General features: G+C 35.0%; 1 protein-coding gene and 1 pseudogene across 6 annotated transcripts in view; one reads left to right on the top strand and one right to left on the bottom strand.

The window, feature by feature from the left end:
• The window catches only part of LOC125248716, a 551,526-nt pseudogene that overhangs the window by 295,294 nt on the left and 240,464 nt on the right, over positions 1-15,768 (bottom strand).
• LOC125248644 (gastrula zinc finger protein XlCGF7.1-like) overlaps positions 1,485-15,768 on the top strand; it is an 81,931-nt gene continuing 67,647 nt past the window's right edge. For 2 of the 6 annotated variants that reach the window (XM_048160722.1, XM_048160718.1), the window contains exons 1-4: positions 6,391-7,254; positions 8,080-8,328; positions 8,615-10,438; positions 12,410-14,337. Coding sequence is in view for 5 of the 6 variants with exons in the window: in XM_048160718.1 (XP_048016675.1) it covers positions 8,244-8,328; positions 8,615-9,711 (1,182 nt within the window). In the remaining variant the exon portion in view is untranslated. Of the gene's footprint in view, positions 2,004-2,170; positions 2,621-4,729; positions 5,011-5,270; positions 7,255-8,079; positions 8,379-8,614; positions 10,439-12,409; positions 14,338-15,768 lie in introns of those variants that run through there. The other 4 variants (XM_048160717.1, XM_048160719.1, XM_048160720.1 and 1 more) reach the window with 4 other exon arrangements.

Genomic DNA, 15,768 nt, shown 5'->3' with positions numbered 1-15,768 from the left:
TTACGGAATTAACACATCAAAGTTCTGATGCATGATACTCTTGCTTTCTTCTGTTAAATCTGAGTTTTAACCACATAATATTTTAATTTTAGATTGGATGGAGATGAAACCGCAAAAACATGAACTGAATGAAGAAGAGGAGGAAAAGCAAAGCATCAAAACCCAAAGAACAAAAGATAAGCCGCACACCTGCTCTCAGTGTGGAAAGAGTTTCAATCGCAAAGGAAACCTAAAGACACACATGAGAGTTCACACTGGAGAAAAACCGTTTACATGCACTCAGTGTGGAAAGAGTTTTTATCAAGCATCAAGTCTCAGTAATCATCTGCAGGTTCACTCTGGAGAAAAACAGTGCAATAAGTGTGGTAAAAATTTTCATTCATCATCACACCTAAAACAACACCTAAAAGTTCATTCAGATGAGAGGCCTTCTGTGTGCTCACATAATAAAGTGATAGATCATGTTTGTTGTGACTGTGGGAAGAGCTTTACTAGAGCTGACTGTCTGAAACAGAACCAAAGAATTCATACTGTAGAAAAACCTTACAAGTGCTTATATTGTGACAAGAGTTTAACTGATTCAGGATCCCTGAAATCACATGAGCGAGTTCATACTGGAGAGAAGCCGTACCACTGTACTCAGTGTGGAAAGAGTTTTACTCATACATCAGATCTCAGAATTCATCTGCGCATTCACTCTGGAGAAAAGCCATTTAACTGTGATCAGTGTGATAAAAAGTTTATTTCATCATCACATTTAAAAAAACACCTAAACGTTCATTTAGATGAGAAGCCTTATGTGTGTTCTCTCTGTGGAAAGAGTTTTTCATGGCTGAACAATTTTCAAAAGCACCAGAAAACACATAATGAAGTGAGAGATCATGTGTGTTGTGAGTGTGGGAAGAGCTTTACTAGAGCTGACTGTCTGAAACGGCACCAAAGAATTCATACTGGAGAAAAACCTTACAAGTGCTCATATTGTGACAAGAGTTTCACTGATTCAGGATCCCTGAAATCACATGAGCGAGTTCATACTGGAGAGAAGCCGTACCACTGTACTCAGTGTGGGAAAAGTTTTTCTCGTACATCAGATCTCAGACATCATCTGCGCATTCACTCTGGAGAAAAGCCATTTAACTGTGATCAGTGTGATAAAAAGTTTATTTCATCATCACATTTAAAAAAACACCTAAATGTTCATTTATTTGAGAAGCCTTATGTGTGTCCTCTCTGTGGAAAGGGTTTTTCATGGCTGAACAATTTTCAACAACACCAGAAAACACATAATGAAGGGAAAGATCATGTGTGTTGTTATTGTGGAAAGAGCTTTAATAGAGCTGGCAATCTGAGACAGCACCAAAGAATTCATACTGGAGAAAAACCTTACAAGTGCTCGTATTGTGACAAGAGTTTCACTCATTCTGGATCCCTGAAATCACATGAGCAACTTCATACTGGAGAGAAGCCGTATCACTGTACTTAGTGCACTTGTGTGAAAATATGTTGCAAGTGAGCAGCATTTGTTTTCATGTTAAATACATTCAAGTAAATAGTGTGAGATAAAAATTGGACTTTGTCCTAAAAGCACAATATCTTTTTGCCATATTGGTAAAAAAAAATGCTTGGGAAAACTTTTAAGACTTAAAAGTTAAAGCTTCACCAGTCCACAACTCTATAAAGTCATTGTTGTAGTTTATTTCCAGTAGGATGGATTGTGTGTAAATAGGTCTTTCTTGAATAAATAAATTGTGTACTCAATTGTCTTCTGATAGTACTTGTAATTTGAGAAATAAAACAGAAACAACGTTGTGTCTGGTGCGTGTGTTTCGCCAACTTGTTTTATCGTTGTTTTCCCCCCTTTTTTCTTTTACATAATGCTACCATCCTGTTGAAATGGTTAGAAGAAAATGAAGGAAATATGGAATTGTGGGATTACAAAATTAAGAATCTGTTTTAGATCTGCTGATCCTACATCCTGACATAACATCTCATGATAAACTACGGTGAAGTACATTGTATTTATCATTTTACAGGGTTAGTTCACCAAAAAATGAAAATTAGAAAAAAACGAGTAATTTTTGTACGTAAAACATAACAAAAATAACGACTTTATTTAAATATCCTCTCTTCTGTGTCATTCTCTTACGCTGGTTATGTTCACCGTTTCCAGGTTCTACATCAGATTGCTGGCTCAGTATTGGCTGATGCTGTTCACGTGACGCATGAGTGTGAAGCTGACGCAGGAGCCGGCCAATAAAGAGTCTGCGTTCGGACTACAACACGAAAGTGCTGAACTGTGTTCACTGCATCAACTGCGTACGAGACTAACAGGGAAGAGGAAGTCATTATTTTAGCTGAACTCTGCAGGAAGGTAGATCTCCATTAATAGGGTTGGGCACCTCTGGTGTAGACAGTAAACCTATTATTTGATCCAGACTCCGGAGCAGAAGGTGGCGGTAAAGTACCAATAAGCTGGATGCCAACAGTCATAGAACAAGAAAGAAGAAACAGAGTATCTGCTTTTGTTGTCACGGAGAAAAAGGCTACTCGATTAATTACTTATTAGCCTAAATAACATCTGGATGTATTCATATGTGGTAAAAGGTCTCCTGCATGACAGGTATGTAACGCTGTGATTTTAATTCAATCATGATGCAAAACGGACCAACTGGAGTGTACTGTGAAAAAGTTGGTTTGACGTTGGATATTCTACAGATATTAAAAAATGTCAATAGATTCTTAAGTGAATAATTATAATTGTATAATTGTGAAAAAAAAATTGAAAGTATTAGAACGTAGAACTGAACACACATCGCGGTTTGTTTTAATCCTCAATGTGTTACAAAGCAAATACGCTCTAGCAGTGACGAGCTAGCGCTTATAGGCAACTTAGGGACCGTCTACAAAGTATATGTGGGAGGAAACCAGACGGTTCTCCACATTAGACACATTCAAAACTAACTGCTCTTTTGTTTCATTTGTGAAACACTGGAATTTAAATGCCACACTGATTTACCAAAAACCTTCACTCAGTTATCATGTGTGAAAACACATAATTTGTTAACCTGATTTAACTATGTTTTGAGAAAGAAACATAGTTAGCCCCTTGCATTTCTGTTTATACTTTAAATATACCTTTTCGATCACTTAGAAATCAAAACTCAATGTTTTGAGAAGCATTTTTAAAAATATTTTATATGCTAACAATTATTTTATCATAATTTTATGATCATAATAATTTTATAGTTTTAAAAATAGTTTTGAATGAAGTGTTTGCTTTTGCAAGAGAAATAGCGAGAATAGTAATGTTAATATCAAAGTTCTTAAGTTATGCTGTTAAAACGGTTCTAAAAAGACAATAGAATCATTATTCAAGACAGTTTGTTTCAATATTAATTCAATTTAGTTCAGTAAGTGTCAATATCTATGTTTCCATCAGTCTTTTTTCATGCGCATTTTGAATTATTGTATCAGGAAATGACAAATTTTGAGATAGAAAATGGCATGAATTTTAAATGAATTTATTCAAAGTTTGAATGTAAAAGTCAAAACAACTTCTATATGTTCCTCTAGGGGACAGTGTACAGCTCACGCTTGATTCTTGACTGCCAATAACATTAGTTGTGTTTTGGTTCTGTGAATAAACCAAAATCTAAATTTTCCTCTAGGAATCAATAAGAAGATCTCTGAAGTTGAAACAGAAGACCATATTTATTTTAAAATTAATTTATGTATTTTTTCACATTTCAGTAGCATGTGTTGTGTTTTACTTTTCCGAATAAAACCAACATCTACACACCCTTTAGACTTGAGATTACTTAAATTTATTAGCACATTTAAATCTCAATAACATGTTTTTCTGCATCACTTATGGTAGTAAATCTGAACTGAAAGTACTTTTTAGTATCTTGTATTAGACACATCCTTTGGATTTGAGATTGAAGTGTACCCATATGTAATATCACGTTTAACCCAAAATGTAAGTTATTATTAATAACACTTTTATTACTACCACCACTATTAATCATTTTATGAAAACTTTAATTTTGAAAATTCAATGAAAATTTTAGTTATGCTAGCATGTAAGAGTTTTGTGTATTTGTGTTCATGTTTTAAGCCTCTGTGTGTACTATTTGCTAGCATTTTTCAAGAGAGAAACATTTGGATGGAATAATTGTGTGTTTATGCTTTTTGTTTTGTAATTTGTAGACTGTCCCTATCTTGAATCACTACACAATCAAATCTATCAGTTGCAATACCTCAAGGCAGCATGTTTCTTGTCATTATACTAAATCGTTAACATTCTGTTGAATATTTCTGAGGCTCAATCTCTCACAAATATCAAATGTCAAGCCAACTTTATCTCGGTCTCAAGTGTAATGTTCAGTAACAACAGACAACTGCAAACTGCTCATCTGATTTTATTTAATACACGTTTTGAAGACAAGAGTGCTGAGCACTGAAATTGAAAACCAAAAACATGATACAGTATAACTAAACATGCAGTAGACAAGTTTAATACTTTGGAAACAAGGCAAACACAGTTAAAAAGGGGGAAAGATGATTTCATAGATTACAAGGTAATACAAGTTTATCTTGTATAACATGTACTAATGACATTTATGCAGTATTATTTTTAGTGTGTAACCATCAAAATGCTTTATATTTGAACTGAATTAAAAACTGTTAAAGAAATCCAGGATCAATCCAATAACTTTGATTTTTCCAGATCTGGTCCTGTGGGTGTCAGTATCACACCTGCAGTGAAGCTCCTCCCACACCGATTCACCAATAAATACTGGGAATATTCACATCATCCTACAAGAGAAGGACAATCTCCAGGTGTAGCAGCTGAAATCTGTGTGACTGTTAAAGATGGAGTTTATTAAAGAGGAGATTGAAGACATCAGTATTTCAGAACCATCCAGAATAAAACATGAAGATATTGAGGAACAAATAGGTTGGTGTCCATTCCTGGTTCTTCATTGTTTACTGCTGAGAAACATTAAGGTAACACAGCTTTAGTTCAACAGATTTAGTGGCTTTGAAATAATGAGCAAAATAGAGATTATAAATGATACAGATAATGCATCTAAATGATCATAATCTTGAAAAACTGTTGTCATCCACATTTTAAATGGATTAACAAGAAAATGACAAAACTAATCTTTAGCACATTAAAGATCTGATATTTGATTCCCTGTTGTTTTTTCTGTCAGAGTTCTGAGTTCACTTGAACTTATTTTAACCTAATAATATGTTTATTTTAGACTGGATGGAGATGAAACCGCAAAAACATGAACTGAATGAAGCAGAGGAGGAAAAGCAGAGCATCAAAACTCAAAGAACAAAAGCTAAAAAGCCATACACCTGCTCTCAGTGTGGAACGAGTTTCAGTCTAAAAGAAAACCTAAAGACACACTTAAGAATTCACACTGGAGAAAAACTGTTTACATGCACTCAGTGTGGAAAGCGTTTTTCTCAAGCATCAGGTCTCAGTTATCATCTACGTGTTCACTCTGGAGAAAAGCCATTTAAATGTGATCAGTGTGGTAAAGATTTTATTACGTCATCACATCTAAAACAACACCTGAAAGTTCATTCAGATGAGAGGCCTTATGTGTGTTCTCTCTGTGGAAAGAGTTTTTCATTGCTGTACAGTTTTAAACATCACCAGAAAACACATAATGAAGTGAGAGATCATGTGTGTTGTGACTGTGGGAAGAGCTTTACTACTACTGGCCATCTGAAATGGCACCAACGAATTCATACTGGAGAAAAACCTTACAAATGCTCATATTGTGACAAGAGTTTCAATCAGTCAGGAAACCTGAAATCACATGAGCGACTTCATACTGGAGAGAAGCCGTACCACTGTACTGAGTGTGAGAAGAGTTTCAAATGTAAAACTGGTCTCAAGTATCATCTGCTCTGTCACACTGGAGAAAAGCCATTTAACTGTGATAAGTGTGGTAAAAAGTTCATTTCACCATCACATCTGAAACAACACCTGAATGTTCATTCAGATGAGAGGCCTTATGTGTGTTCTCTCTGTGGAAAGAGTTTTTCATGGCTGTGTCATTTAAAACAGCACCAGAAAACACATGCTGGAGTGAGAGATCATGTGTGTTTGGAGTGTGGGAAGAGCTTTACTGCATCTGGTGATCTGAAACTGCACCAAAGAATTCATACTGGAGAAAAACCTTACAAGTGCTCATATTGTGACAAGAGTTTTTCTCGGTCTGGAAATCTGAAAGTACATGAGCGAGTTCATACCGAAGAGAAGCCGCACCACTGTACTCAGTGTGAGAAGAGTTTTAAACATTTATCAAGCCTTCACACTCATATGAAAATATGTTGCAAGTGAAAAACACTTTTATATCAATTCAACTAAATAGTGTGAGATAAAATATGGAGTTTGTCCTAAATGCACAGTATCATCTAGTTTAATTTTGTCAATTTTGTGAAAAGCTTGGAAAATTATAAAGACTAAAAAGTTGAAGCTTCACCAGTCAACAACTCTTACAGTCTAAATAAAGTTGCTTTTTCTGTCAGGATGGGTTGTGTGCTAAATAGGTGAAAGTGAAAGCCAAGTGTGGTAAAACATATTTGGAATTTGTCCTCTGCATTTAAACCATCCAAGTTATTTCATTCACATAATAAGTAGTGAATAGTGAACACACACAAACACCTGGAGCAGTGGGCAGCCATTCACGACAGCGTTCAGGGAGGGATTGGGCACTTCAGTCATTTCCTGTGGGTATTTAGACTCAACCTGCAACCCTTTGGGTTACCAGTCTGAATGTAACCATTAGGCCACGACTGCCCTAAGAAACTGCTCCAAGGTCTTTCTTGAAGTAGATCTATTCATGTCATTTACTTATTGACTAAGTGTACTATATTGTTTTCTGATAGTATAGCTATGAGAAATAAAACAAAAACGACATCTTGCCTCATGTCATTTTTCTACCTAAAAATTAGTTTAACAACTTGTCACAATGATATTTTCAGATATCTGAATTTTACCTACTCTTAGTCGAATCTGCTGTTCAGCGAATTGATACTGAAATTACTCAGCTCCTCACTCACACCAGAGATCCGCCCCTAGTCTTGTTGATGCTAAGTGCTAACTGCTAACAACAGTAGCCTGCCTTTGTCGTCACAGAGAGAAAATCAACTGAATGAATTACTTTAGGAATTAGTAAATAACATCTGGATGCATTCATATGTGGTAAAAGGTCTCCAGCATGTCAGGTATGTAGAGCTGTGATTTTAATGAAATCATGTTGCAAAACGAACTAACTCGAGTGTTTATTCATTAACGACAATTTGCTCATAACTGCAAACTTTAGCAAACTGATTTTATTTAATATTTTGAAACGACGACAGTGAAGAACAATGGAATTATACACTAAAACTTAAAATACAAATGAATAATATAATAATATAAATTACAAATAAAGTGACATACAAGTTTCACTCATCGTGGCGTATGGCCGATATAAAGACATACGACTATGTTTATTTGAATTTATATTTAATAAATTAAAAAATAAATATTTAAAAATGTGTGTGTGTGTGTGTGTGTATTAATACACACATACGTATTATTCTCATTTGTAAGTCGCTTTGGACAAAAGCGTCTTCTAAATGTATTTGTAAGAAATATTTACACAAGTATGTTTTCTTATATATTTATACATAATTTATATTATATAAAAATATTTTATAAATATAATGTTTGTTTAAATATTTTGTACATACATGCATGTGTGTGTATTTAAATACACCAAATAATATATTATCAGAACACAAATGTTTATTTTGGATTCGATTGAGGATTTATTTTATTTTATTTTAGATTTCTGATTCATTTAGATCATAATCGACTATAATGTGTCTGTCCTGTTTCATCCTTATAATATCCTGGGTTTCATAAAAATGAACAACCTGCTGTTTTATAAACTACCGATGTGTAACCATCAAAATGCTTTATGTTTGATTTAAATTAAAAACACCATATGTGTTTGCTGTTAAAGTAGTCCAGTATCAATTCAGTAACTTCTTTGATTTTTCCAGATCTGGTCCTGTGGGTGTCAGTATCACACAGTGATCACAGTTCACACCTGCAGTGAAGCTCCTCCCACAACAATTCACCAATAAATACTGGGAATATTCACATCATCCTACAAGAGAAGGACAAACTCCAGGTGTAGAAGCTGAAATCTGTGTGACTGTTAAAGATGGAGTTTATTAAAGAAGAGATTGAAGACATGAGTATTTCAGAGCCATGCAGAATAAAATATGAAGATACTGAGGAACAAATAGGTTGGTGTCCATTCTTGATTCTTCATTGTTGACTGCCGAGAAACATTAAGGTATCAAAGCTTCAGTTCAACAGATTTGGTTTCAGATTTTTCAGTTCAACATAAATTATACATAAAATGCAATTAAATGATCATAATCTTGAATAGCTTTTGTCATGTACATTTTACATGGATAAACAAGAAAATGACAGAACTAACCTTTAGCACATCAAAGATCTGATACTTGATTCTCTGTTGCTTTTCATCTGTGAAATCAGAGTTTTAACAACATAATGTTTTCATTTTAGACTGGATTGAGATGAAACTGCAAAAACATGAATTGAATGAAGAAGAGGAGGAAAAGCAGAGCATCAAAACTCAAAGAACAAAAGCTAAAAAGCCGCACACCTGCTCTCAGTGTGGAACAGGTTTCAGTCTAAAAGCAAACCTAAAGATACACTTAAGAATTCACACTGGAGAGAAACTTTTTACATGCACTCAGTGTGGAAAGAGTTTTTCTCAATTATCAGGTCTCAGTTATCATCTACGCTTTCACTCTGGAGTAAAACCATTCAAGTGTGATCAGTGTGGTAAAGATTTTGCTTCAACATCAAATCTAAAACAACACTTGAAAGTTCATTCAGATGAGAAGCCTTTTGTGTGTTCTTTCTGTGGAAAGAGTTTTTCATGGCTGAACAGTTTTAAACTACACCAGAAAACACATAATGAAGTGAAAGATCATGTGTGTTTGGACTGTGGGAAGAGCTTTACGAGAGCTATCAATCTGAAACATCATCAAAGAATTCATACTGGAGAAAAACCTTACAAGTGCTCATATTGTGACAAGAGTTTTAATCAGTCTGGACACCTGAAATCACATGAGCGAGATCATACTGGAGAGAAGTCGTACCACTGTAGTCAGTGTGAGAAGAGTTTTGCATGTAAAACTGGTCTCAAGTATCATCTGCTCCGTCACTCTGGAGAAAAGCCATTTAACTGTGAACAGTGTGGTAAAGATTTTATTTCATCATCACAGCTAAAACAACACCTGAAAGTTCATTCAGGTGAGAGGCCTTATGTGTGTTCTTTATGTGGAAAGAGTTTTTCACGGCTGGATGGTTTTAAACTGCACCAGAAAACACATGATGAAGTGAGAGATCATGTGTGTTTGGACTGTGGGAAGAGCTTTACAACAGCTGAGAATCTGAAACGGCACCAAAGAATTCATACTGGAGAAAAACCTTACAAGTGCTCATATTGTGACAAGAGATTCACTCAGTCAGGAACTCTGAAATTACATGAGCGAGTTCATACTGGAGAGAAGCCGTACTACTGTACTCAGTGTGAGAAGAGTTTTGCACGTTTAAGAAGCCTTCACACTCATATGAAAATATGTTGCAAGTGAGAAATACTTGGAAACCTTGGAAAATTATAAAGACTAATAAGTTGAAAGCAATTGGGCACTTCAGTCATTTCCTGTTGGTATTTAGACTCAAACCTGCAACCCTTTGGGTTACCAGCCTGACTCTAACCATTAGGCCACGACTGCCCCAAGGTCTTTCTTGAATTAGATCTATTCATGTCATTTACTTATTGACTAAGTGTACTATATTGTTTTCTGATAGTATAAGTATGAGAAATAAAACATCTCGTCTTGATTTATTAAATAAACACAAAGAATGGATTTAAATAAACTGAGCAAGCAGCTAGAATCATTTTTGAGTGTATTGTTTTTAATTGTTAGCATATGTTTCAGCATTATGTCTAAATATGCAGTAATGGCCTTAGATTCTCCTTCATAATACCTTGAAGAAATTTAAAGTAGCATAAATAACACACTTCTAAATTAAAATCAGCAAGCCAGAATTACAATATTCCCTTTTTCTCACAACTCAACACTACATTCCAGTAGGTGGCGCTAATGCGCATTAAAGCGGTTTACAAACTTCCATAAAACGTAAAAGAAGAAGATGATCGTCCTGAGAAGAAAGAAAAGGAGAAATCCAAGCAGAAACAGCTTAATTCTCTGTCCTCTAATATAGTAAAGATGGAGTTTATTAAAGAAGAGATTGAAGACATGATTGATCCAGAACCATCCAGAATAAAACATGAAGATACTGAGGAACAAATAGGTTGGTGTCCATTCTTGATTCTTCATTGTTGACTTCTGAGAAACATTAACATAGTTTCAGTTAAACAGATTGGGTGGCTGTGACATAAGCAGTTTATATTTGATTAATGATACAGAAAATGCATTTAAATTATCATAATGTTGTATAGAAGTTAGTGCTGGGCGGTAAACAGGTTTCAATTTCGAGGACGATATGTAACTTATTTCTTCAAAAACCGTCATACCGGTGCATAGCTGAAACAGCTGCTGTATCTATTCAATGGCCATGTAGATCGCTGAGTAGAGCGGACTTCTATTAACTGCATACTTACACTAATGGAACAACTTTATAACACAACAATAAATAACTCAAAACTAACTCTCTTTAATTCTGTAAATATGTAGCTATGATTTCCGCGATGCAGAAAAAACAGATGAAATCAATGAATGCAGTCCAAGAACTGTAAGCGGAACGTCACAGAATTTGGTAGGTTTTTGATGACAACTATCGATATTTGTCTTATCATATACACAGGAAGTAGGTCTTCACAACCCTGGCAAAAAAAGAGTGTACTTCGATTATTAGAGATAACAATAATAATAATAATAATAATAATAATACCATTTATTAAAACATACAAACTTTTAAGTTCTATGGCACCTTTAAAAAAAAATGTGATAGATTTTTGTTCAAACCACCCAGCACTAATGAAAGTTGTCAAACACATTTTAATTGTATTAACAAGTAAATAACAGAACTAAACTTTGGCACATAAAAGATCTGGGGCCGTATTCACAAAACATTTTATCTTACCACTAAGAGTTCTCCTAAATAGCAGTAAAAGTTCTTAAAACCTATTCTCAAAGCTGCTGAGACAAACTTTTAATAAGGAATAGACTGAAGTCTTAAGCTAAGAGTAAGGGCAGGGTTGACCACGTTGCTATGGAGTATACACACAGTGATTGGCTGATGAGGGAGGAGTCAGCGATTTAATCATAGAAATATTGTAGAATGAGGTGTCATGTTTCCATATTAAAATAAAGGTTTTAAAATACAAATGTTGCCCTATTCAAATAAATATTTTAATAAAAATATTGCCATATTCAAATAAAGGTTTTAAAATGTAGGCTAAGTGTCACTAATTAAAACTAATTAAAGTATATACAATTAATTGTCTGCCTCTTGGATGTCTGCATCTCAAGACAATGCAAAATGCAAACGACAAATTATGTTTTATAAACAAAGTTTGGGAGGAACACATTCAAACGGTCTTTCTAATCAGCTGAAGAGGAGGAATATATACACAGACGAGAGCCGACTCGCCTATAGTTACTTTGACAGTTTTCTGCATCCCTCCGCCAACCCGCTCCTCACTCTCGGCTGGGGATACGGGGAGAACTTTGGGCTTGGTCTAAATTCCAAGCTCGGAGCCCTCGATCCCCTTGGACAGCGTTCCAAATACACTTATTAATCTCTTTTTTTACTCTATTCAAACATTTGTAAATGTGAACTCATGAAAACCACTGCCACAGGTAATCAGACAATATTTATTTATTTGTTATAGATTTATTTTTGGGGTCTCATCGTGGATTCAAATCTATAAATCAAAATGTATTGCATTTATGAAGAAAAAATTTAATACCTAAGGCTCTATTGCTATTGCCTCAAGGGTGTACAGTGTCTTTGGGTGGATTAGGATTGTTTGTGATTTGGTCTTAGTGACTTAGGAGTCCTCTTGCCTACTTCTAATGTTTCATGGATTTAGGAGCTAGTTTTAGCGCTAAAATGCTTTGTGAAATACTCTGAGCAAAAATGTAGGAGTCCTAAAATTAGGACTGACACGCCCATTATTTTTAAAAGTTTCTACTAAATCTGCAATTTAGGAGCTACTTTTAGCCTTAAGATGTTTTGTGAATACGGCCCCAGATCTCTGTTGCTGTTAAATCAGAGTTCACTTGAACTGATTTTAACCACATACTATTTTTATCTTAGACTGGATGGAAGTGAAGCAGCAAACACAAGACCTGAATGAAGAAGAGGAAAATTGTACCCTCACATCTCAAGAAACAAAACCTAAAAAGCTGCACACCTGCTCTCAGTGTGGAAAGAGTTACACAAAAAAAGAAAACCTTAACCTACACATAAGAGCTCACACTGGAGAAAAACCGTTTACATGCACTCAGTGTGGAAAGAGTTTCACAAAAAAAGAAAACCTTAAAACACACATAAGAATTCACTCTGGAGAGAAACCGTTTACATGCACTCAGTGTGGAAAGAGTTTTAATCGTACATCATGTCTCACTGTTCATCTGCTCCGTCACTCTAGAGAAAAATCATTTAACTGTGATCTGTGTAGTAAAGATTTTATTTTGTCATCGCATTTAAAACAACATCTGAAAGTTCATTCAGATGAGAAGCCTTATGTGTGTTCTCTCTGTGGAAAGAGTTTTACATGGGTGAAAAATTTTAAATTGCACCAGAAAACTCATGATGAAGTGAGAGATCATGTGTGTTTGGAGTGCGGGAAGAGCTTTACTACAACTGCCCAACTGAAACGACACCAAATAATGCATACTGGAGAAAAACCTTACAAGTGCTCATCTTGTGACAAGAGTTTCACTCAGTCTGGACAACTGAAGTCACATGTGCGAGTTCATACTGGAGAGAAACCTTTCTTATGTCATCAGTGTGGAATTTGCTTTGCATATAAGGACAGTCTTAAGAAACACACAAGAATTCATACTGGAGAGAAACCTTTCATATGTCATCAGTGTGGAATTGGTTTTGCACGTAAAGACGGTCTTAATAAACATAAGATAAGAATTCACACTGGAAAGAAACCGTATACATGATCTCAGTGTGGAAAGAGTTTCCCATATACAACTGGACTCAGACTTCATCTGTGCATTCACTCTGGAGAAAAATGAAATGTTTTTCACCTGTTGTCAGTGTGGAAGGAGCTTCGCAACTTGTGAGAATGATGTGAGAGACTGATACTGTCATATAGAAAATGATTCCTTCAACTTACTGCTGCTAAAAGAGTGTACCTAGTTTGTTACCCATGGCTTTTCTATTTTGGGTTTATTTTTGTTAAATAAATTATGAAATGGTGTAATATATAATTTGTTGTTCATCTGAGGTGGTATTTAACCATAAAATTGTAAAGAGTGTCCTTTTTCATGTTTAAATATAGTCCACAAGACAAAATAAAAGTTGAATACATAAAAATGACCCTGTTCAAAAGTTTACACATGTAAATAAAAGTCTAAATTAAATCTGTTCATCATATTGTCACAATTACGTTTGTTTTGACTCTTTGTGTTTCATCATCATCTGCCTTAATTGCTCATTTGTTGTCATGGACACTTATGGTTTTCAGCTGTGCACTCATTAATCACCATCATCATCACCACCTGTATTTATGTTCAGTTCTGTTCCAGTCTAGTCTTGTCTTCATTAAATGGATGTGTTGATGGTTGTAACACGACTTTCACGTGTACATCCACTGGACCCACAAAAATGTGCCAATATTTGCCTCAGTCTGCTATATGTTTCAGTATAATTTTATATCTAAATATGCAGTAATGACTTATAGATTCTCCTTCATAATGCCTTGAAGAAATTTAAAGTAGCCTATATAAGACCCATCTAAATTAAATAAAAATCAGCAAGCCAAAATTACAATATTCCCTTTTTCTCAAAACTCAATACTACACTCCAGTAGGTGGCGCTAATGCGCATTAAAGCGGTTTACAAACTGTCAAAAAACGTAAAAGAAGATGATCGTCCTGAGAAGAATGAACAGGAGAAATCTGTGTGCTGTAATATAGTAAAGATGGAGTTCATTAAAGAGGAGATTGAAGACATGAGTGATCTAGAACCATCCAGAATAAAACCAGAAGATACTGAGGAACAAATAGGTTGGTGTACATTCTTGATTCTTCATTGTTGACTTCTGATAAGCATTAGTTTCAGTTCAACAGATTGGGTGGCTGTGACATAATAAGCAGTTTATAGATGATAAATACACAGAAAAAGCATTTAAATGATCATAATATTGTAGAGAAGTTAGTGTTGGACGCTAAACCGGTTTTTCAAAAACCGTCATACCGGTGCGTAGCTGAAACAGCTGCTGTATCTATTCAATGGCCACGAAGAGCGCTGTCGATTGTATAGAGAGAGGACTTATATTAACTGTATACCCTTCTTACACTAATGAAAACAACTTTATAACACAATAAATAACTAACCGAACTAACAACAAATCAAAATCACCTATTCTACAAATACCACGTAGAGCCATGATTTCCGTGATGAAGAAAACACGAATGAAATGACAGAATCCAGCCATTACTCTATAATGCAGAACATCATGGAATTTGGCAATTTTTGGATGAATAAATCAAAAGTAGGGCTGTACAATGAATCAGACATCGATACGGATTAGTGTCTGACTGTGTATATTAAAGCTAAAAAAGACTGCTATTGAAATCTGAAGTTTGTATGAATGAGAATAACTCACCTACCAGGGTTGCCAGGTTTGCACAACAATCCCACCAAATTGCTTCTCAAAAATAGAGCAATCACATTTCACGGGGGGTCCCTCAGTAAAAAGCGCATTCCTGGCGGGGTTCCCCAGGCTAAAGTCGCATTCCAGGGGCTAAATATCATTTTATTTGGGGTTGCTTCAAACCGCGGACTTGACAACACTGATTACTATAGTGAAGCACATGACACTCGCGATGATTTCTGTCTGCTGTCTCTCTATACACGAACACGAACACTTTATGAGTCACTTTATGAACATTTCACCGTTTAATTTGTTAAAACTATCGATATACACTATCATATACACAGTTAAGTCAAAGGTCTTCACGACCCTGTCATAATAGTTCGGTATAACTTTAAATATTACAATTGTACAACATAGTACATCGGGGGTGCATCTCATATCGCAATGCGCCTGCGTTCCCATCATTTCTACCCGATTTCTACCGCGGGAGAAGCTTAATTAATTGAAATAATTATGTTTCTTTAATTTTTATCTTGACTTTACAATGTTTATATAATATATATTCCCTGTACTCCTGACAGTAAAATATGCCAGAATAAATGTCCAGTGAAAAAAATAAATATATTATATACCGTGAAACCGCCTGAATCTTAAAAATAAACAAATAAATAAATAAATAAAAATACAGATATAGATTTTTGGTCAAACCACCCAGCACTAAGAAGCACTAGAAGTTGTCAAACACATTTTAATTGTATTAATAAGTAAATGACAGAACTAAACTTTGGCACAAAAAAGTTCTGATACCTGATCTCTGTTGCTGTTAAATCAGAGTTCA

Source organism: Megalobrama amblycephala, linkage group LG16, assembly GCF_018812025.1.
Source record: "Megalobrama amblycephala isolate DHTTF-2021 linkage group LG16, ASM1881202v1, whole genome shotgun sequence".
Classification (NCBI taxonomy): Eukaryota; Metazoa; Chordata; class Actinopteri; order Cypriniformes; family Xenocyprididae; genus Megalobrama; species Megalobrama amblycephala.
Note: the sequence above shows the minus strand (reverse complement) of the source record. Positions and strands in the feature narration are given on the sequence as shown.